Source organism: Vanessa cardui, chromosome 24, assembly GCF_905220365.1.
Source record: "Vanessa cardui chromosome 24, ilVanCard2.1, whole genome shotgun sequence".
Classification (NCBI taxonomy): Eukaryota; Metazoa; Arthropoda; class Insecta; order Lepidoptera; family Nymphalidae; genus Vanessa; species Vanessa cardui.
In genome coordinates, this window is record NC_061146.1 from 235,489 (window position 1) to 260,268 (window position 24,780).

Sequence of the window (24,780 nt, forward strand, 5' to 3'; positions counted from 1 at the left end):
ATATATTTTATGTGAATGTAATACTGTATACTGATATTGTAAGTGCAAGTTAAGTCTGTGTGTTTGTTGCCACAGTGTGTATACACCAGAACCGATCATAACGCAATTTGACATCGAGGTAGTCTCAGCTGGTTGAGAACGTACATAACGACTAGATGTTGTGTTGTGGTTTTAAATGCGATTAAACCTCCGATATTTTGGTTATATCGGACGCGATAAGTATCGATGAGGCGACACCCCGCGGGTTTTATTATTTAATATAATCATATCATACGAATACAGTTTTCAATCTTGTGACATGATAACATTGGTTTATGCGTCACGGAACAGTGCTCTTTAGCTATAAAATTAATGTTATCCAATAAAAACATTGTGACTAACGGGTTCCATCACACTCCACATTTTAAAAATAAAATTTCCCAATTGTAATGAGTAGTGATCTGTATTTGCTAGCTAACCGCTATTTACAAACAATCCACTTATATATTAGTTAGAAGATATAAGAATTATTGTCGCCTCTGTAAATAAATCACATTCCATTATTTAAATTTCTCGTCTTCTAGTCAATGTCCCCGCGGTGTCGTTCGGGCTGGCTCTGGGCTGGGTGTCTCTGGCGAGCGGGGAGGCGGGCGCGGCGGGCGCGGCGGGCGCGGCGGGCGCGGCGGGCGCGGCGGGCGCGGCGGCCGGCGACGAGGCCGGGCGGGGCGCCGTGGTCGCGGCCGTGACCACGTTCACGGCTTCCCTGGTGGGCGTCCCGCTCAGCGCCCGCGCTCTGGACGCTGGGAGGAAGGCCGCTCTCATCGCTACTTCTACTTGCTTCGTGGTCGGTACGACGTTTTGTTAATCCTAAGTTATGTTTTCTTTTTAAAGGCGAAAACAACATCAACTCTAAAACACAAACCCAACTCGTAATTAAATATTTACACCATGACACACACAGATTGTTTGCATATATTTTTGTATGTGAATACAATGTTTATATGCAATAGTAGTAATATTGTAGAATGTGTTGATTTCAATTAACAAACAGTAAAATAACATGTTACAGGTTTGCTGGTCCCTCAAGCTGGTCAGCGTGTGGGGCGGCGCGTGGTGCGTGGTGGTGGCGCGCGTGGCGGCCGGGCTCGGTGGCGCTGCGGCCTGGGCCCTCGCACCACTGCTGGCCCGAGAAGTAATTACCAATACATTTACATATCTCTTTTGGAAGTAATGTTGGTGGATTGCTTCCCGTCTGCTCATGATAGTTGAAGGCTTTGTTTTGAAGTAATCAATAATGTAAGAACTTACTTTATTCTATGAAGGCATACGTCTTATCATTAGCAGTAAGTAGCTAATTGCTCAATCTCCTAGACCTGACGGGGCAGATAGTATTATAAAAATAATTCCAGATGTGCAGCAAGAAGTACCAAGGCGCGGCGGTGTCGGCGCTGGCGCTCGCTCACAATCTCGGCGTCCTGCTCATGTACCTCGCGGCCGACGCGGCGATACCGCACCGGTACTGCTCCACTACCACGGATTAACATTTAGATTTTTTACAAAATGGCTTATTAAGTACAACACTGGCTTTCTAATGAATTATATATTCTCAAAGGTGTTTTCTTCACATACATATTTAAATGGGCGCCTACAGTACGTGTGGGTCAAATTTAGAAAATAAATACTAAAGCCAGTGCCACCGACTGAAAGAATCGATTTTGCATAAACTTTTGGTGCTGGTACCGACGCAATTTATTGTTTGGCTAAATTTTATTGATTTGTGTACTATAAATCGAGATGGCCCAGTAGTTAGAACCACTATGTATTTTATATATTTTACGTGCTTAATTTGTGTTTATAATTCATCTCGTGCTCGGCGGTGAAGAAAAACATCGTGAGAAAAGGGCACATGTAAATGTGCATGTATTTTCACAGAAATTCTGCCACATTTGTATTCCACCAACCCGCATTGGAACAGCGTGGTGGAATATGTTCCAAAACCTTCTCCTCAAAGGGAAAAGAGGCCTTAGCCCAGCAGTGGGAAATTTATAGGTTGTTGTTGTACAAATGAACTGACGTAAACTGCGCAATCGTATATAGTACTACTTCATGTATCTCGGAAAAGGCTCTAACGAATTACCTATTTTGAATTTAGATAAGGTGCTTTATACAGTTTTCTATTTATGCGTCTCTCCATTAATAAGCGATTCTTCGAGTAATAGAGTCGAGTGATGCTTCTTTATATTAACAGGAGAAGCCGAACGTGAGCATAGGTATTTAATAAAACCATTAATTTAAATAAATTATTTATTTGATATTCGTTTGCAGGACAATATTGTGGTGGTGCCTGGGCCTGTCCGCCACGCACTGCGTGATCTTCGCGTTCGTTCCCGAGTCGCCGTCGTTTCTGGCAGCCAAAGGTAAACTAAAGGTAATCGATACGTTTGTCTAGTAAGTGTTATGTTACTTTAGTTTTACTTGGTTGCTCTCAGTTGCGATGGCGGTGGCGGCTGTAAAGGTACAAATGAAATCAAAATATTCTTTATTCAAGTACTCATAAGAGCGCTTTTGAGTAGTCATTTTACAATATATAATTGAAGATAAAGCTACCATCGACGGAAAGTAGATTCTATCGCGGAGAACCGACAAGAAACTCAGTAGTTACACTTTTCCACAATTCTATAGAGTATGTCAGTAAAGTACACTTACATTTTATATATATATCCTGTCTGATGTCTGTCGTAGACGTGTAATGTTTGTGAATTCTTCTGATGGAAAATGTATCAGTTGAGTCCTCTGCCACATTGTATTATTAGAACCAAAAGTACCTGGTCATAAGTTAATTAAAAGTTGGTAAATAAAAAAAACGTATATTATATACTAGCTCGATGAACACATATTAAATATGACTATCATATTATATCCTTTAATTTATTCAATCGGTGTTGTGTCACTTCTGCGCATTAAGTCGTTTCCACCATCACTAAGTGCCGCGGCTTCAGTCAATGAATCTCGGATATTATTATTCTGTTTAGCATAATTGTACGATTGTGGTTTATGATTTAAATATTAAATGCATCTATTATGGGCAATACTAATTGCTGATGATAATCTACATAATCACCGTATATGTTGTTTTGGTTCGCGTTTCGTACGAAATTATTATATTGTTCTTGATAGGTTAATGTTGAAAAGCAAACCAATGTAACGCTAACGATGGAAGGATTGTATTTGCGTACTAACTTATTCGAGACCATTCTAGAATACAAGTAAACTATGTCAAACGAAAAATAACAAAAATATATACAGCCAGTAAACATTATTAAAGACCTAATTATTGATAAGTCATTTTGTAAGACCAAAAAATCAAAAATCAAAATAAACTTTATTCAAGTGGGCTTTTGAATCGTCATTTAACAATTAAGTGAAGCTACCACCGGTTCGGAAAGTAGATTCTACCGAGAAGAACCGACAAGAAACTCAGTAGTTACTCTTTTTCAACATTTCAAAAAATACAGTCATGTTAGTTAATACAATTATTTAAATTAATATATCCTGCCTGGAAGTCAACAGGTATTAATTCCACGCTTGACGTCATAAGGCATTGGGCCTTATGACATTGTTTATATTAGACAGCTCTTATAGTTCTTTCTATATCATGAAGAATGAACCGGTTCTCCGGCAAGTGAGACGGACCTAATGTCTTAAATAATAGCAATTCGTCACATCGTCGACGTGTCGCTAATCGTGGGACCTGAGGTGATGCGTCCCTCGCGCTGTGAGCTCACTCACCCCTCGCACTTTAACACGACGTTATTACGTATGGTTTGGCGGTGGAACAGGTCGTATTGTTATCATTATCATCATTACATAGTACAAACAATTATCATCATTTCATAGTATTAACAGTTCTGTAGTATATTTAGTATCAAGTATCAGCATGGCATCCGCGCGAAGTCGGTGCGGGTCGCTAATTATACATAAATTACAGGAGATTGAAATATTATAGTTATCATGTTACGTTAAATAAGTATTCATAAGGTAGTATGTTGTTTGTTTACCTAATTTTGGTTTTGTGTTCTTTTTAATGAATATTTAGAGTACTGGGTACATGACCCAACAGGTTCTCACGAACCAACATCTTGCAGGAGGCTTACGTGTCGTTGGCGTGGTTCCGCGGCGTGTCGGTGTCCGACTGCGCTCTGGAGGCGGAGCTGCGGTCGCTGCCGCCGCCCGAGCGCGACCAGTCGTCCTGGAGCCTCGCGAAAGAGATGTGTGCGTTGAGTCTTCTAAAAACATTTACTGTTCATTACTCTTTGTAAATATACGGATTTGCGGCACATATGTCTCCCAAATATGTATTGTTCAAATTCAGTATCTATATTTATTACAAAGTATAACTTGTTTGAAAAAACAGTTATATCATACTGACGAAAATTTTGGAATATTAAAATAATGCAAAAATATAGTTTCGTTAATTGACAATTTCAATAATTAGTTTCTTTATTTGGCTGAAACTTCTAAATATCCAACTTTTGACAGTGAGCGACCCGCAGAGACGGCGCGCCTTCGTAATAGGTGCCGTGGCGGTGATAGGGCAGGAGGCGTGCGGCGTGCTCGCCATCCTGCAGTACGCAGAGCGAGTGTTCGTGCTGGCGCGGGACGAGAGCGCGCCCGCCCCGCCAGCGCCGCCGCCGCCGACGGGCGCTCACGACTTCCCCCCGACCGCCGCGACTGACAAGCTGATGTCTCCGGCGCGACACGCCGTCGTCATCGGAGCGGTCCAGCTCGTGATGTCGGCCCTCTCCCTGTATCTCGTCGAAAGGATCGGACGAAGGGTCAGTCTCCCTTCGATGTAAGGGCTATTACTGATGTGTCAAGTCGGAAGATGTTAAAAACGTTAATGTTCACGTTGAATCATAATTAAATAGCAGGATAGGAAGTATCCAACGTGCATACAAGTGTTGTTGCTGTAATAAATGTCTAATATGTTTCCTCGATGGAAACGCGAAGCGTAAGCAAGCGTAACATACTCGCGAATGCAATCACTGTAATGAATATATCAGCGTAGTCACTGTAGTGACACTACCTACAAAAAAATACCTAGAAAAATATAAAAAAAATATATTTTTCCAATGACGGAAAAGAGTCCATTATATTATATACTGTAACCAAAAGTTTAAATTAATTAATATAAGTTGATCTCCGTCACTTTCCCGTGGAACTCTCTTCTTGTAAATAAAAGTTACAGTAAAAGCGGTTCGTGTTACAGCCGCTGCTGGTGATGTGCGCGGTGCTGACGGGCGCAGCGCTCGCGCTGGCCGCGGCGCTCACGGGCGTCACGGCGGTCGGCGCCACCGTCGCCATCGCCATCGCCGTCGCGGCGGACTCCGCCGGCCTGCAGCCTGCGCCCTACGCTGTGCTCGCTGATATGTTTCACTATCAGGTCAGCACCATACCTGCAAAATATTTCTGCTGTTAAATTTTCTTAGCGGTTAATCGTTGTAATCGAGTTAAGCAATCGTCGGCCCACAGTACCGCAGCTGCGCGCAGATGCTGGTGACGGCGGGCGGCTGCGCCGGCAACGCGCTGGAGGTGGCGCTGTTCCCGCTGGCGGCGGCGGCGGGCGGGCTGCGCGGCGCGCTGGCGCTGGCGGCCGCGCTCACGCTCGCGTACGCGCTGTTCGCGGCGCTGCTCGTGCCCGAGACGCGCGCCCGCTCGCCGGAGCAGATATACGCCGCCGTGGGCCCCGCGCGCGCCGCCCGCGCCGCCCGCCCGCCCGACTGCGAGCGCGGGCCCGACTCTAAGTGCAGCGAACTCACCGCGTGCACCAAGCTGTGATACTCTTTGAATAGGACAATTTAAATACAACTTGTTAATAACTCCAGTATTTTATTACATCATTATTCGATCCTCCTTCCATCCTTACTAAACCTTAATTCGATATAACTAGAGTCAAAATTAACCACTAAAGTATGTGATTGGGCAGAAGAAAGTAAGCCATCATCGCACCCCCTTCGCGGATAGCTTTTCATATTCCTGCCGGAGAATGTTATAAATAAGGATAGTCCGCTCATAAAACATGTCGTCTCTTATAATCATGAGCGTGCCTGTCGGCGGGGCGGTCGCGCGGGTCTCGTGACGGACGCGGGTACTCTCTATCGGCCACATTCCGCCGCACGAGGCGCGCGGGACGGCTTTTGCATAAGCGTTTCATTCTTTACGGCATCTTTTGTACGCTTGAATCGATGACATTCTTTCCTTGGGTAGGGAACCATTTAGAAAATCGAATGAAAATTAAATTCAATTTCAGAGTGAAGGGTTATATTTATTTTTATTTTCAAAAAAGATAAGATTTTTCTTCGTGGTACTAAAATAACACAACTCCGATAAATGTATCAACTGCACAAAATAATTTCAACGTCCTCTATTTCATACTGCCTTTACTTTTATAGGAAATTGACGTGTGACTATACAATAATGGAAGATAAAATGTTCTTTTTACTGACATCCCAGTAGCTTGCACTCAGCACCCTGGGGTCCCTGGGGGAGGAGAGGAATCGTGGAATGTGGAATATTTGGAATTCCTATCGTGTCTGTATAACAAATCCGCGACGCCTCCATTGCAGTGTTCGTGGCCCGGGAGGGTCTCTTCGGAGGCGAAGGTGACCCCGCCTCTCCGCACTTCTGGTCTACGCAAATGGCGCCACGAGCTTCTCAGCTACCGTTCTCCTCGCGGTCGTCAGAAATAGGAGACGTGAAGCTCTCACCTCACACGTCCGTCGTCTTTCTTTTTATGCATGCTGTCTTCTTCAAGTGATTGTGACATTTAGAATATAATTTTACTTTTGTTATATTGTAGTACACATTGTCGTAGAACCAAAAAAAAGTAAAACAAATATTGTCATCAATAACAACACCTGTGTTTGTTTGTATTAGGACTCACCTTAGGGAAAATTAAAACCAAACAATCGCAGCGGAATTTGGTTTCGTAGACGTTGAATCTCTAAGATATACAAAGTAGCCAATACACTTATAACATTGGGAGTCGAGTTATCATAAGTGAATGTCATATAACTCTGAATCGTATTATTTTCGTTCGTAAGTTGATGCAGGTGTTTTGAGAGTTATCATATAATTTTATTAATGATGATGTTGAATTAATTATATAATAGAAGCGATTATATCTCGTGGCCCTCGTGCAAAAAAAGATGTTGGAGAAAACTTGTGTTGCGGCACCTGTCATTGCCCATATCCCATAATATGTGAAGCCCGCTATTCGATACTAAATTTAATATTCGGCATTTAGTCAATGACAGTACCGTGTCATGTATTAGTAATTTCTATCATTTGATTAGAGAATTAATTAGAGAAAAATATTAATTACTGAGTCTTCCCTCGCTCGAGTACCTGTCTGTTATGTGAAGTTTGACACAATTGGAAATGACATAGTATAGGAATCGATATCGATAATCGCTATTAAACCTTATTTAATATAATTAAGTTGAGTAACTAAATTTAATTGATAAAGTGTTGCGATAGCTGCGTCAAAGTGAAGTTAGTTTGTGCCCCGGTTTCCATGGCAACGGTCGGCCAACCTACGGTGTGAATATCGTGACATGTGAATGCAGAAGAGAAGTGATTTAACGTTAATTTATCGCGGCGCTGCAACTAATTAAGCCCGAGACGTTCATAGCCGAGTCGATGGGAAGTGGCGAAATATGTGACGCGCGCTGCGCTGTGATTGATGCTGCGGCGCCGGCCAGCTCGCGCGGACTTCGCTAGCGGGGAATACACCACGAATACAAGTATATAATTACAACTAAAGGTAGCTCCACGTCGTGTAATCTTCATGGCTACAAGTCACCTTAATTACTTTGATACGTTAATTGCCCATCTTGAAAATATTATCATTTAACATTTCCTAACCATCTTTTTATGAGAAGTTTATCAAATTATGTTCGCACAAATAGACATTTTATAGACAATTTCCAGTCGTATAATAACAGAATATGTTACTAAGTCCAATATCTTTGCTCAGTATAAATTGAGCATGGGTTTGCTGGACAAGTTGTCAGCGTGGATAGGGGGCGGCGGCACGCAGGTGACGGTGCTGGTGCTGGGCTTGGACAGCAGCGGCAAGACCTCCACCCTGAACGCCATGCGCCCGCCCGAACAGCGCGCCTCGCACACGCTGCCCACGGTCGGGCACCAGCAAGACCACTTCCAGAGTAAGATGCGCTTAGTTAATTAATGTTAAATTAACTTCTAATGAGTTCACTCATACACACTCACACTCATCTTGTAATTAAATCATAAAAGGAACTAACCTACTACATATATTAAGATGTCAGGTTAGGTGGTAAATTGGCTAAATAAGCCAGTGTAACTACAGGCACAAGGGACATAAAATCTTAGTTCCCAAGGTTGATGGCACATATACGATGTAAAGAATAGTTAATATTTTTTACAGCGTCATTGTCTATGGGTGATGGTGACCACTTACCATCAGGTGGCCCATATGCTTGTCAGTCAACCTATACCATAAAAAAATATAAGTTAATCTAGCATAGTTAATACGTAATGATATCAGATTCCGAAATAATAGATTACAAAAACAAGAAAAAAAAATATTATTTTCAATTAACTAAACTTAAATAACTTAAACGAAGCAACGCATAATCGTCGTGTCTACAGGACGATATCAACTCACTTACGCTAACTATAACTATAACGCTAATCCATTACGTCCTCAACGGCGATGCCAGGTCGCAGACAGTGACTGTGCGTTACTTCGCGAACGAGTCGAGGACAGACAGACAGGACATTATCTGGGCGTTAGTCACATTAGTCGGGTTATGCAAATCAAAGTTCGGGCTTTAAGTTTGACGGTAAGCTGGTGTTCCGAAGGCGGCGGCGTGTCGTTCAGCGCGTGGGACGTGTCGGGCGCGGCGCGCATGCGCTCGCTGTGGGAGCGCCACTACCGGCACGCGCACGCCGTCATCTTCGTCGTCGACTCGGCCGATCACTTGCGACTGGGTTAGTTTGGACTCTTTACATTTCCATCAAAATACCGCATCGAATGCAATGACTGTAAAAAATACTACTCACTATTACAAGCTCTTATTTAACTTCACATACTGAATCTGTTGGGTTGACATGTTGGCTCTGATATAAAACCAATTCCACAAAACGTGGGCAATGGCGACGGTACAAACTAAAAAAGTAGTGAGAAACTAATACTCTATCTCGGAAAGAATCATCTCAGATCTAAGAGAGTATGTTTGCTAGAATTCCTTCAAATTAAAAAAAACTAATAAAATTCACCACCAATACTTATTTAATTATTATCTAAAGTCATTTAATATAATCCTTCTAAACTTTTTGTAAACCCATTATGAATCAATATATTAATTTCTTATTACAGCATACTATTAGGTTAAATTAGCTACGTCCGTGTTATAAGGTTATAACCCACTAAATTCTTCCCAGATTGCTGAGGTTTATTTTACAATCGTTTACTTTTTAAAGTTATTATATGACGTTTATTATAAATAACAACAGCGATCAGTATTTAGGTAAATAAACTTGTATGGCGTTATCGATCCGTTGTTCAGTATCAGTGGGTGGTGATGTGTCGCAGTGGTGGCCCGCGAGGAGCTGGAGCTGATGCTGGCGCACCCGGACATGTTCGGGCGGCGCGCGCCGCTGCTCGTGCTCGCCAACAAGAGCGACGCGCCGCACGCGCTGTCCGCCGCGCACGTCGCCGCCGGTAACTATACGACATTTACTTTCATTAAGTTAACGTCCATGTCCGTGTGTTTCAAAACCTTCTCCTCGAAAAGGGAGAGGAGGCCCAGCTGTGAGCCATTTACAGGTTCTTATTGTTGTTGATGTAAACTAACGTATATCACAACAGCCGGATGACATTCAAAAGTGTTCTGCGATACGAATATTTTGTTTTTGAACAGCACACAACGTACCAAGAAAATAAAGAAGACAGCCAAAAAAACAACATGAAAAGATAAAGGTCTTTATCTTAATCGTAATCGTATCACGACCCGTAAAATGTTACAAGATTGGAGTTACAACTAATATTAATATTTATATTTTGATCGATAAAATTCAGTTAGATTAATAACGTAAATGAAAGCAACAACAAAAGTTAGTAATGGCGTGGTTTGATTCATATTTAAGAAAAAATATTGCAGATATCTATTGTAGTGTACACAGATCTGTAATAATATAATAAATATTGTTGGACTTATATTGTATATGGATATATATATTATCTGTGTATTTATGTATCTGTCCCCTCGAGTGACACACATCGCGGAAAGCGCGGGAATATAAAATATATGATTTGGGCGCGGGTGAAGACGGTGTGTGTGTACGGCGAGTGGATATTTAAATATAATATATATTTATATGTAACTTGTAAAACGATCTTACAAGTATATATGTGAACATTACATGTGGCGACGAGGATAATTGTGAGTTATTTTTTTTTGTTCTTAATTATAGGAAAGGAGATTCCCAGGCAGATTTATTCAATTTACTGAAAAATTTTAACTGTATCATAGTTATTTATTTAGTTATATTGATGCTCAAAATATACTAAAATAAACTTTAATACAATTAAAGATGAGAGAAAATCAAATTATTAACTTTTTAGTAAATGGTTCAATATATTGGCTGTTGGAAAACTCTAATAGATAATTATCTTACTGAAAATTGGATATAGACATTGCATTATACTCATAAAAGAGACTTATTGTTATTAAATAAAAATAAAAAACAAATTTGATTCCCAACGGAGGTAGTTCAAGTTAAGAACGACCTAAGGTAGGCAATAGAATCTTGTAGTAAATGGTCGATGTTAATTTAAGATTTTATTTCCAAGGTTTTAAGCCTATTACGAATACATAGAACAGAGGTTAGTAATAAAGTTAGTCCATCATTACGAATAACGCTAGTTACTTAAATATAATTAATAAACATTTTTTTTAAGTTAGTTTTAATAATAATTGTTCGGTGTTAATTTCCTTAATATATGAATGTGTAAAATAATGAGTTTCAAGTTTACCATAGGTGATATATGGGTAAGAGACATATGAGCAGTAAAATGCGAAATATGTGTTATATTATAAGTTCTGATTTTTATGTTATAATTGACTTAGCTAGTCATTTTGCATTAAACTGCTTTAGATATTTTAGTATTAAATTGAGTTGGATATTTGGGCATTAAATTGCGTTGGTTACTTGTGCATTAAATTGTGATGAGCATTAAATTGCGTTGGTTATCTGGCATTAAATTGCGATGAGCATTAAATTGCGGCGAGCATTAAATTGCGTTGGTTATCTGGCATTAAATTGCGATGAGCATTAAATTGCGACGAGCATTAAATTGCGTTGGTTATTTAGCATTAAATTGCGTTGGTTATTTAGCATTAAATTGCGTTAGTTACCTGGCATTGAATTGCGATGAGCATTAAATTGCGTTGGTTATCTGGCATTAAATTGCGATGAGCATTAAATTGCGTTAGTTACCTGGCATTGAATTGCGATGAGCATTAAATTGCGTTGGTTATCTGGCATTAAATTGCGATGAGCATTAAATTGCGTTAGTTACCTGGCATTGAATTGCGATGAGCATTAAATTGCGTTAGTTACCTGGCATTAAATTGCGATGTGCATTCAATGAAAACATGTTTGCGCATTCAATAGGATGTGTATAACATCAGTATTAAATTGCTAAATTCGGGTACTTCATTGATTGTACTCAAAGTTGTAATCGACAGCATAAGGTTATTTGTCTACGGGTAACATCAATGGCGCAATATACATTAGAAAAATTCGAGTGTGAGGGAGATGTAGGATCGGTTTCTATAAGATGAGATGATGATGAAGTTACAAGAAATATTTTACAGTATACCTGGAGCCAATATTAATGACGGTGATTTATTTAATATAGCTATTCAAAAGTTGGATGAATATTTTGCTCCAAAGCAAAGCAAAGTGTATGAGCGTCATTTATTCAGACTATTAAAGCAAGAGACTGATGAAAAGTTTGAGAAGTTTCTAGTAAGGTTAAGACATCAAGCTTCTAAATGTCAGTTCGCGGATCAAGAAGACCACAATAATGACCAAATAGTAGAAAAAGGTAGATCAGACGATTTAAGAAAGAAAATTTTGAAAGCAGGAGACAAGATAACTTTAGTCGAAATAGTAATAGAAGCTAATGTATTAGAAGCCATAGACAGACAGTTGGAAAACTTTGGACAAAAAGTACCTGATAACTCATCGATTAACAGAATAAGTATAGACCATGGCAAAGGTAAAGCTGCAAAACTAATATATGAACAATGTAGCAGGTGTGGAAGCAAAAAGCATTTTTCACGTGATAAAATTTGTCCTGCAAGAGGGAAGACCTGTTTAAAATGTGGAATTGTAGGTCACTTTAGACAATGTCGAACTAGAGACCATAAAAAGAGGAAGTTAGATGAAGAAAGAATTGATAAGAATGGAAACAAAAGAGTAAAAAGTTCTTATACGACTGAAACAGCAAATAATATAACGAGTAATGAAAATAAAATTGATTACATTTTTAATGTGGAAGATGATATAAAGATAACATGTAACATTGGTGGAACAAGAGTGAACATGCTTATTGACTCTGGCTGTACGCATAATTTAATCACACGGCAGATCTTGGAAGTTATGAAATAAAATAAACTTCAAGTAACAAATATAAACCGAAATCCTATCAAAACGTTTATAGCTTATGGTAGTGCAGTACCGCTAGAGCTTTTGGGATCATTTCAAGCCAATATTCAATTTAAGGGATTTTCAGAGAATACGACCTTCTATGTGGTAGCAAGTGGGTCCCGAAATTTGCTAGGGCGGCTAACCGCAATGTCATTAGGTGTACTGCAAATTAATGTGAATCAAATTGAAACCAAGATATTTCCTAAATTTAAAGATGTGTTAGTAGTTATCCCGATCGATGATTCAGTAAAACCTATAGTACAACCTTATCGCCGGATTCCAATTCCGCTTGAGGAAAAAGTGCAATCCAAACTTAATGAGTTGCTACAAAAAGATATAATAGAAGAAGTCAATGGCCCATCTAGTTGGGTATCACCTATAGTTCCTGTTGTAAAAGAAAATGGTGACATTTGTTTATGTATAGATATGCGTCGAGCAAATACAGCTATCAAACGTGAAAATCATCCGTTGCCGACTATGGATCAATTATTACCGCGAGTCAAAGATGCGACGATATTTAGCAAATTAGATATTCAAGAAACTTTTCATCATATAGAACTCCACCCAGACTCAAGACACATTACTAAGTTTATAACCAGCAAAGGACTATTTAGATATAAAATAATGATGTTTAGAATAACATGTGCACCAGAAATTTTTCAAAAATCATTGGAAAGGATACTCTTAGGATGCGAAGGTGTTATTAATTTTATAGATGACATTTTAATACTTGGAGATGACTTAGAACAACATGATCATCGATTAAAAAAGTTATGGAAGTGTTGAACGAGCATCATGTTGTACTTAGAAAGGAAAAATGTACATTTAGAGTTAATGTGATTCATTTTCTGGGCCATGAACTTTCAGAAATAGGAGTCAAACCTCTTGATAGATATATATCCACTATAAAAGATTTCAGAGCCCCTGAAACAATTTCCGAGTTACAGAGTTTTATGGGCTTAGTAAATTTTGTGGGGAAATGGGTTCCTCATTTAGCAACTATAACAGAACCACTAAAAGAAATACTACGACAGAAATTGGTAAGGAATGCAGATATTCGGAAGTACTGGAGAGAATCTCAACAAAAATGCTTTAATGATCTTATATCGGCTCTCATTAATGTTCCAACATTAGGTTATTACGACCCTTCTGATAAGACTTTGGTTATAGCCGATGCCAGCCCGGTAGGTTTAGGTGCTGTGCTTGTGCAAATAAAAAAGATGATCCAAGTATTATTGCATTCGGTAATAAGACTTTAAGCTCATGCGAACGACGCTATTGTCAAACCGAAAAAGAAGCGTTAGCGCTTGTATGGGCAGTAGAACATTTTGATATGTTCCTTTATGGCAAAAAAATTGAACTTATTACAGACCATAAACCATTAGAGGTAATATTTAGTCCAAAATCAAAGCCATGTGCCAGAATTGAACGATGGGTTTTAAGGCTACAATATTATGATTTTGAGGTCAAATACAGACCAGGTAAAACAAATATAGCAGATCCACTTTCTAGACTTTGCAAATTGGCTATAAATCCGAAAGCAATGTACGATGACTACGTCTCGAGTATAACTGAGATGGCCAGACCAGTTGCGATACCACTACAGGAAATCTCGGAATGTTCTCGTCAGGATTCAGAGATACAAAAAGTAAAAGAAGGACTTTATAAAAATATTTGGGATGAAAGTATTAACACTTATAAGATATTCCAAAACGAACTTTGTTTTCAAGGGGACATCCTTTTGAGAGGAACAAAGATCGTAATTCCAACCAATTTAAGAAGCCGAGTATTAGGATCTGCACATGAAGGGCATCCTGGTATCGTTGCAATGAAGAGTAGGTTAAGAACTAAAGTCTGGTGGCCAAAGTGCGACAAAGATGCTGAAAATTGTTGCAAATCCTGTAAGGGATGCACCTTGGTCTCTGCTCTGAACCCCCCGAACCCTTTAAAGCGGCGGGAGTTGCCAAATGAACCCTGGATTGACACAGCAATCGATTTAATGGGTCCATTACCGCGTGGGGAATACCTATTAGTACTGGTAGACTACTATTCTAGGTATAAAGAAGTTAAAATATGCCGAGTAATAACGAGCGCAGAAATAATTAACCATTTAAAAGATATTTTTAGCAGGCTTGGTAACCCTGTCTCTATAACTGCAGATAATGGTCGGCAGTTTACAAGTGAAGAGTTTAAAACTTTTTGCTCTGAGAGGAATATCACAATTTTTAACACCATACCCTACTGGCCTCAACAGAATGGGGAGGTCGAACGCCAAAACAAAGATATACTCAAACGTCTCAAAATTTCCCAAGTTGAACATAAGGACTGGAAGAAAGCTCTAAGGGAATATATGACAATGTACAATAGTACACCACACTCCATAACAGGAAAGACTCCCGCAGAGTTATTCTTCCGTCGTCATTTTCGTGATAAATTACCTATGATTCAAGATATGATATATGCCGGAGATCAGGAAGTGAGGGACAGGGACAGGCAACAGAAAGAGAAGGGAAAAGAATACGCAGATAAAAAGAGAAAATCTTCAGACAGTGAACTAGAAGTAGGGGATAAGGTATACGTCAAAAACATGACAAAGAGTAATAAATTTGAGTTTAAATTATGACCCAGCTCCTCACACTGTAGAATCGAGTAAGGGCGGGGACGTAATAGTGCGCAATGATGAGACGGGTCAACAAATTAGGCGAAATGTAGTACACCTAAAAAGGATGGAAAAACAATGGCGTGTATTAAAGGATAACGATAATGGTGATTCCGATGAAAAGCCGATTAAAGAGTGATGTGGAGTAATAAATTAATATTAGCCATTTAAGGCGAATAGCGGTCACTAAAATTGTTTCATGTTGTTTACTTGGTTGCATAATAAAGTTATTGTAGAAAATGAAGTATTTTGAATATTATTCATCCCATTTTCTAAATTTTTTTATATTTACAACAAAGGAGGGATGTAGTGTACACAGATCTGTAATAATATAATAAATATTGTTGGACTTATATTGTATATGGATATATATATTATCTGTGTATTTATGTATCTGTCCCCTCGAGTGACACACATCGCGGAAAGCGCGGGAATATAAAATATATGATTTGGGCGCGGGTGAAGACGGTGTGTGTGCACGGCGAGTGGATATTTAAATATAATATATATTTATATGTAACTTGTAAAACGATCTTACAAGTATATATGTGAACATTACATCTATCAAATTCTATTCATATTTAATGTTTGCATATATGTCAGACTCGCTCAGTTGTTGTAGTGTTTAACATGACTATTAATAAGTAAGTGTAATGCTTGAATTGAAAAAGGAATTTGAGTTTAAGAATTCGAAATGGTTTCTATTGGATATTTCACTAAACGATGGCGATGCGAAATGTTGTCAGGAACACAATTGGTTATTTAAGTGACAGTTATATTGAAAGTTGTCGGTCGTGTAGCGACGTTTGATGCACCAGCGACGCGCGGGCGTCGGGCGGGCTCCCTGACAAACCGCTCACCACATTCTAATTACATTGTCATTCAATATTGTTCCGGGCGACCTGACAGAGGGGAGGCGCGGGGGATGTGGTACATTGGGGTTATTTGTTAGTTACATCAATATTTTTTGAATGTATGATTGCTAGAATTACAGATGACAAGTATACTTATTGTAATGTAATTTTAAAAATAGTGGTATTCTTGAAATATAATGTAAAAAAGTTGACTTTTTGTTTATATTTATTACATTTAGTTATATTACATACTTGCGAAGCGTGCTATAAAACATTCTACTGAAAGCTATACTTTTTAAAAAATTCTGACATTCTGATAACTGACTGTAAATGGGGATACTATTTGTTAGCCAACCAGTACCCTTTTTTAAATCATGTACTGCATTCCAGGTTAATAAGAGTATACCAAAGTACAATGACTCTCTTTTTTTCTTAATATTTAAACCCAAGACTAGCTTAAGGCAGCAGGGTAGAGAGGCATGTGAACCCATTAAAATTAATTTAAAAGAGAAAGCTACTCTTCCACCAAACATGAGACCAAAATATTTTCGTTTTTAATGTAAGAATCAGAATCAAAGTGTTATCTCGTAAACATGATCGCTGTCTTTTTATTTGTTCGATATTTTGTTTGACTGCGGTAATTGCATTGTGTCTGACCTTGAACTAAGTCCAATCGTTATACGAATATACTCTATTATATATTTTCAGAAAAGCACTTTTTTACCTTACCTGGCTGGTAATTGAACAAATAGGCTTCAAACAGTTTTGTTGTTTATATATTTCAATCGTTTTATACGTTATCGTTATTATAATATATTTAGATTTTGTACTGAGAAGTTAAGACTTCAAGGAATTTTTCATTTAATTTTTGAATGATTTCGTTAGAAACAAACTGGTATGCCGATCAATAGTCTGGAATCTTCAATACAAAACACGGTCAAAGGATCGAAAGAGTGCAAAAAAGAAGTCGTCTGACTTACAATTTCGAATCTCACTATCCTAGGTTCATATCAATGCACCTTTCATACTAGAAATCGTGGTAATATATCATAAATAAATAAATAGAGGACGAACTTAAGTAAACATGCGCCGTTGAACTGGAACGAACTGCGATGTATTTTCATCAAAAAATTAATATTTTACTCGTATTTCGGGGTGATATCCGTCACAGTTAGTGCTAATAATTAATTAATTTGGATATTTTTTCAAAAACTTTTTTATTTACTGTTTAAAGTTAGGTCTTTTTTACCTTAACTGAGAATAAATTATGACTTTTCTATATTCAAAACCGAAACAGCCTGTTTTAGTCAATTTTTATTTTTATAAATAAAAAGTCATGAAAATGTAAAATATAAGATAATTATTTATTTTTGTATAAACTAGCTTGGAACAGCGCACTTGGAATAGCGCTGTGAGCGCCGATATAAACCTACTGAAACTGTCCGAAAAGCGTTCTACACCTGCCGTAGATATTGGCGTTGTAAGAAATCTGTACACGCCAAGGCGGCCGTCCACCGTAGGGGATAAGATAATAATAGTGTCCCTTGTGTTCTTGAAATAAATATTAATACCAGGAAGGCAGACAGCCAAAAATTTCCATTAAAATACTCATACTTAAGATTTTTGTTTTTACTTCATATAAATTAAATTGTTTCTTCATAGAATTTTCTTTTCGTTTTCGTACAGTATTAAGATTCCTTTTTGTAATATTATTCATGTTTTATGATGACGTTACATTTTTGTTATGCATTAAGTTATATGATACGTTTGTTATGTGATAGGTATGGCAGAAAAATGTGTACGCAGGCAGACTTTCTTTAACATGTCTTTTTGTTACTCAGCTCTGGGGCTGGAGCGCATCACGGACAAGCCGTGGCACATTTGCTCGTGCAGCGCTCTCACGGGCGTGGGGCTCGCCGACGGCATCGCGTGGCTGGCGAGGCAGCTGCGGGAACAGCGCTCCAATCGCTGAAATTAATCAACATTCCATAGTCTTACATTTTGCAAGGAAACGTCGATTTATTGTTATTCTCGTTTTATTAATTTAATTTACTGTGACACATTCAGTAATGACGGCTCTTTGCTTTGCGTAGTACGGGCTAGTATTTGGATAACTATGAATATGGATGTACTGATGACTTATTTAAATTGTTTTCGAAAAAAAGGCACACAGCGCCCATCTATGAAAGCTTTTTTGTTTGTTACTTTTTAATCAAAGGTCTATTAAGTAATATTTGCCTTTCATACCATGCGTACATGGTTCTCTTCGCTGCGCATAAACTATTATTTGGACATATTCGAATTATTTGCCGTTGATGAAATAGGTAGTAGTTTTCAAATATTTAGTCAAACTGACCGAACTACTGAATAAGTGTTACCTTAAGAGAGAAAACTGTAAATCCTAATCTATAGTAATATAATATTAGAACACATAAAAATAAACGTCTAATTGCCAGAACAATGTGAGGCTAGTCAGTCGAATTCGAAATAGAATGTTCAACACTGCACTATTTTTCTGTTCATACTATGTGTATAAATTAAAGATTCCATGCTCTTTTTAAAAACTCGTTTTATTTACTGCATACAACATTCATAGGTGAATCAATTGTAGAAAAACAAAAATCAGCACGAAAATTCTAGTAATTACATTTTAAATATAATTCAAAAGGGAAAATGACATATAACATAAACTTTTTTTATGACATAATAATAAAAACTATTTTTAAACATAACTATTTTAAACATTCCGCCCACCAAGAACTTGTTCTTTTAAATTACTCACAAATAAAATTAAGTTAAACAATATAAAGACCGCCCACCATGACACAGTAAAACTAAACTAGTATAACAATAATTATAGTAAATAAATTTATATTAACACTCTGAATCACAATGAGAAAACTAAAATTAATTATCACTGACAGACTCACTCATGGGTAAAAAACAAAGTTTGTTACACGCTCTTTTGAATAGACCGCTCTTGGTTTTAACTGTAACAACACGAGTGATGTTGTCCTTCCCCGTGTGCTTTTTCTCAACTTTTCCAAGTAGCCACTTGGCGGGTGGCAAATTTTCGTCTCTGATAATTACTATATCACCAATCTCTGGTTCAGCTCCCTTCGATGACCACTTATACCGTTGATTTAGTGTAATCAGATATTCAGCTGACCATCTCTTCCAGAAATCATTTAACATTTTTTGTACAAGTTTCCATCGCTGTAGACCTGTAATATTGACTTTGGAGTAATCTTCATCTGGAATTGTTATTAATGGTTCTCCAATAAGGAAATGACCCGGAGTTAGTGGCAATACGTCACTATCACTCAATGGACACAACGGTCGTGAATTCAAACATGCCTCTATCTGCGTTAGTAACGTAGAAAGCTCTTCATACGTTAGAGTAGTGTCACCTATAACTCTTTTGAGATGATACTTTGTAGAGCGAACACAAGCCTCCCAAAGCCCTCCAAAATTTGGTGCTTGAGGTGGTATATAGTGCCACGTAGTTCCTTCATTTGCTAGCAACGTTTTTATTTCCTTAGAAAAGTCAGAAACAGCCTTATTAAACATCTCTCTCAATTCTTTATCAGCACCTACAAAATTGGTACCATTATCGCTGTACAGATCCTTACAATAGCCCCTTCTGGACACGAATCTTCGAAAGGCTGCTATAAACCCTTCAGTAGACAGGTTGGAAACTGCTTCTAAGTGGACAGCGCGGGTAACCATACATATAAAAACACATATATAGCCCTTATAAGATTTTGAACCACGACCTGACGCGAATCTCAATTTTATGAAGCCAGTAAAATCTACTCCCGTAGACTTAAATGCTCTCTCAGGTTTCAGTCTCACTGATGGTAGTTGACCCATAAATGGATGAGATTTTTGTTGTGAATACCTGAGGCACGTAATACAATTTCTGTAACATTTTTTAACATTATCTCTTGCTCTTAATATCCAGAACTTTGACCTTAAATAATTCAGCATTGCCAGCGGTCCACCATGCAAGAGTTTTAAATGAGCATCTTGTATGATTAATTTTGTGAGGTGACTAGTACCAGGTAAAATAATAGAATGTTTCGTATCAAAACTTGCTTGATAATGTTCAATGCGACCACCAACTCTTAAGACACCATTGACATCAAGAATAGGACAAAGAGTATGTAATTTGCTAGATTTTGATACATATCCATTATTCTTTAGCATATTAATATCATCCTTAAAATGAAAATTTTGGGTGTCTTTTATACAAATTTGTAAAACTATGTTCCTCTCTTCTGGTGTAATGTTTTCTGGTAGAAATCTTATCTTATTTGGTATTTTCCAAAGCAGAACTCTTCGACAATAAGATAACACTCGCAATAGTCTCTGTAAATTCGAAAATTTCGTCCACAGAAATTCCTCATCCTTTATTTGAACCACTGCGCTCATATTCTTAATGGATCTTTGTTCCTCGTTTGTTATAAAATCACTGGATTTATATGTTTCGTACTCATTTATCTCTTTGAGCCATGATGGGCCAAACCACCACAAATTGAGATCCTTCAAATTTTCGGCTTGAATACCTCTTGATGCACAGTCAGCAGGATTCTCCTTCGAATTGACATGATTCCATTGATCTCTATTCAGAATAGTCAATATTTCTGACACTCTATTACTGACGAACGTCGTCCAACGGCTTGGTTCACCGGTTATCCATGCTAATACTGTGGTAGAGTCAGACCAGGCTCGTAATCGTTCCTTTGGAATGTTTAGAACTTGCGACACTTCAAAAATTAATTGGGCTGCAAGAAGAGCTGCACATAGTTCAAGACGTGGGATGGATATTTCCTTCTCCACTGGAGCAACTCTAGTTTTTGCCGTGATTAGATGGACTCTAATATTCCCTTTTACATCCTTACTTTTCATGTAAACTGCAGCAGCATAGGCAGCTTGCGAAGCATCTGCAAATGCGTGAAGTTCTACGTAATAGCCACGTTTTACTTGCAACCATCTTGGAATAATTATGCTTTTTACGTTAACCAAATCACATCGAAACGCTAACCACTCTTTCAACAAGTCTGGTGTAAGATTATCATCCCAAGCTAAGCCAGACTTCCACAACTTCTGCATGTAAATCTTGGCTGTAATAATGACAGGCGCAATCCATCCCAATGGATCGTATAATCTTGCGATATCCGATAATACATTTCTTTTCGTTATGGGCATATCTGCTTCAGGTACATGATGCAAGTATTCAAAATTATCTGTATTCTTATTCCAACATATACCTAAAACTTTAATCATATTATTTTCTTTAAAAATTACAGCTTGATTTGATCTTATTTTATCTGCTTTGATGTGATTAAGTAAATTCTCGCTATTTGTGCACCACTTTTGTAGACAAAAGCCTCCAGCCTTCATCAATTTGTTCATTTGATCGTAAATCTCAATAATCTCATTTTCGTCATCACCACCTGTTAGTAAGTCATCCATATAAAAATCTTGTAAAGTTATCTTGGCTGCTATTGGGTACTTGGACTTTTCATCTTTTGCTAGTTGTTGTAGACATTTTACAGCTAAATATGGGGCGCATGAGGTACCAAATGGGAGTCTTACATGTTTATAGGTTTCTATGGGCTTGTTCGGATCAAATCTCCACAAAATTCTCAGACAATCTGAATCATCACCATGTACACGAATCTGCCTGTACATTTGCACAATATCAGCCACAACACAGTATGGATGAAGTCTCCATCTCATTAAAATATGTCTAAGATCTTGTTGAAGCTTAGGTCCTATGATAAAGCAGCTATTCAATGAAACGTTGTTAGATCCTTTACAAGAAGCGTCAAAAACACATCGAACCTTGGTAGTTTCTTTATCTTCTCTTATCACAGCGTGATGTGGAAGATAAAATACTCTAGAGTTCATCTCTGAATCCGAAACCTTAATCATGTGATGTTGAATTATGTAGTCTTCTATCACCTTTTTATAGTCATCATATAAGTCTGGATTTTTAATTAGTTTTCTTTCGAGTAGTTTAAATCTTCTAAGAGCAATTTCTTTTGTTTCACCTTTAAAACACTGTGGATCTTCTTCATTAAATGGTAACCTTACTATGTACCGTCCTTCTTCATCTCTTTTTGTTGTTTTTTCAAAAAACTCTTCACAAATTTTCTCATCTCTTGTCATTTTCTTAACTACATTCTCTGGTCCTCTTTCTATCTCCCAAAATTTGGTTAAGAGCTGATCCTCTTCCAATTGTAGGTGGAGATTGATAATTCTATTTGATGTATTAGTCTTACCGATACGTCCTGATAAGATCCAACCTAATTGCGTGTTCTGTGCAATAAGGCCACACTTCGATGGATGTTTCTTAAGACCCTCTAAGATGATTTCGCTAAGGATGTCCACACCTAAAATAAGATCAACTCTGTTTGGCTCTCCAAATTGCGAATCTGCCAGTAATAAATTCTCCATTTCTGGCCAGTCCGTGATTAAAGTTCTATTATTTGGTAAGAACGAAGTCAATGTACTCAAGACGAACGCTTCAACTGGCATTGTAAACGAATGATATCTCGACTCTAATATAAATGAAACCGAACTCTTTGTATGTGTCTCCCCGTCTCCCACTCCTGTTATAAGGCCATTAACTGATTTCCGTTCAAGACCCAGAGCTTGAACAGTAGCTTCGTTGATAAATGATGCCTCAGAACCTTGATCTATAAGAGCACGTGCAAATTGACAATAGCCAGTTTTGGTTTTGATTTTGACCACTGCTGTGGCCAATATTACTTCTCTGCGTCTCTCCTGTGTAAAGTGAGTTGATATCTTAGTTTCCGTTTCAGTTTCAATGTTAAGCTCCTTCGACTCGTAAGGATTTAAGTCTTGTTTTCGTTCAATGTGCAACAAAAAGTGATGACGTTTTCCACAACGTCGACAACAGGTTGATTGGCGACAAAACTTAACTGTATGATTACGTCCCAAACAATTAAAACACAATCTCTTTTCTTGCACAAACTCAATTCTTTCTTCAGGAGATTTATTTGCAAATTGCTCGCAATGGTGTAGTATGTGTGATCCAGAACACATAGTGCAGGTATTTGTATGTGAAATATCTCCATTTCTCTCATAAGTAGAATGAAATGATTTCTGCTTGATTAGTTGTTTTGATGGATTTATCATCTCTAATGTTCTAAAGCGAGTTTCTAGAAATTTTGATAAATCTTTCCACATCGGTAAGGCGTCTGATTCAATTTGACTAACATGCACTTCCCATTGTTTGCGAGATTCTTGATCTAACTTGGACACAACTAAATAATTAATGAATAAGTCCCAATTCTCAGTGTTTACGCCTAAGTTGTTAAGCGATTTCAGGCACGCCGTAGTGGTATCCAAGAGTTGTTTCAAATTAACCGCCGAATCAGTGATAACATTTCTTTGATAAAACAGCTTCTTCATAATCTCATTAGTATTATATCTTAAATTGTTGTATCGCTTTATCAACATTTTCCATGCTTCACCATAATTAATTTCTGTAGTAGATAAATTTTTAAGAAGGTTTGCAGGTTCCCCCGAAAGACTGCTCTTTAGATAATGCAGCTTTTGCACTCCACTTAAATTTCCATTTTCATGGATGAGCGAAACGAAGAGATCATAGAAAGATTGCCATTCATCATAATCTCCTGAAAATGTTGGCAAATTGATCTGCGGCAATCGTACTTCATACAAATTCGTCGACTGATTTGAAGAATTTTTCCTTGACATCGATGATTTTATTTGCTCGAGATCTTCTTTTAACTTTACCTTAAATTCAAAATAAACTTCATCATATTTATCAAAGATTTCATTTCTAAAATAATTTAATTTAATTTTTTCGGCGACTGTCACTTTCGATATTATTTCCGCATGTTGATCAAAAAATATTGTATATAATTTTTCTATATGTTCAAGCTTCGTTTCTATGAACGCCCGTGTAATCCTTTCTTTTGGTGATTTTTTATAATTTCGAAAAGCTTTTTGTAAATTTTCTAGTTGATCTTCTTGTTTTAAAATCGTAGACTCCATTTTATAATTTGATTTTCTGACCTGTCAATATCAACTAATTTATATTTTGAAATCTTGAAAATACGTAATTCAGTCTTTATATTAATATCAATAACACATTTTTTAAAATCCGTAGTCTCAGTTGAACACAATCTATTTTTCTAAGTCCCACAATTGCACAGATTCTTCTAGTCTTTTACCGCACTTTATTTTAACGTAGGTTCCGTTTTTCACTGAATGCACGATGTTTTAAGTCCAATCTTCATCAAGTCTGAATTTCTTCCCGGGTTTCGGCACCATAATGTTCAACACTGCACTATTTTTCTGTTCATACTATGTGTATAAATTAAAGATTCCATGCTCTTTTTAAAAACTCGTTTTATTTACTGCATACAACATTCATAGGTGAATCAATTGTAGAAAAACAAAAATCAGCACGAAAATTCTAGTAATTACATTTTAAATATAATTCAAAAGGGAAAATGACATATA

The 24,780-nt window shown here is 37.7% G+C and overlaps 2 protein-coding genes across 2 annotated transcripts in view; one reads left to right on the top strand and one right to left on the bottom strand.

Moving 5' to 3' along the window:
* Positions 1 to 661: 661 nt before the first annotated feature.
* Positions 662 to 18,258, top strand: LOC124540214 (solute carrier family 2, facilitated glucose transporter member 8-like; the record flags this gene model as incomplete). The annotated part of the gene is made up of 13 exons (XM_047117678.1): positions 662 to 823; positions 1,049 to 1,171; positions 1,389 to 1,495; positions 2,305 to 2,407; positions 4,125 to 4,251; positions 4,519 to 4,814; positions 5,249 to 5,422; positions 5,512 to 5,803; positions 6,606 to 6,753; positions 7,972 to 8,207; positions 8,887 to 9,015; positions 9,620 to 9,748; positions 18,099 to 18,258. Coding segments are annotated over 13 exons (2,157 nt in total), but the record flags the coding sequence as incomplete, so codon positions are not given.
* Positions 18,259 to 19,164: 906 nt separating this feature from the next.
* Positions 19,165 to 24,780, bottom strand: part of LOC124540215 — a 70,730-nt gene continuing 65,114 nt past the window's right edge. The window contains exon 2 of the mRNA XM_047117679.1: positions 19,165 to 24,048. Within this exon, the coding sequence (XP_046973635.1) occupies positions 19,165 to 24,048 (4,884 nt within the window). The remainder of the gene's footprint in view (positions 24,049 to 24,780) is intronic.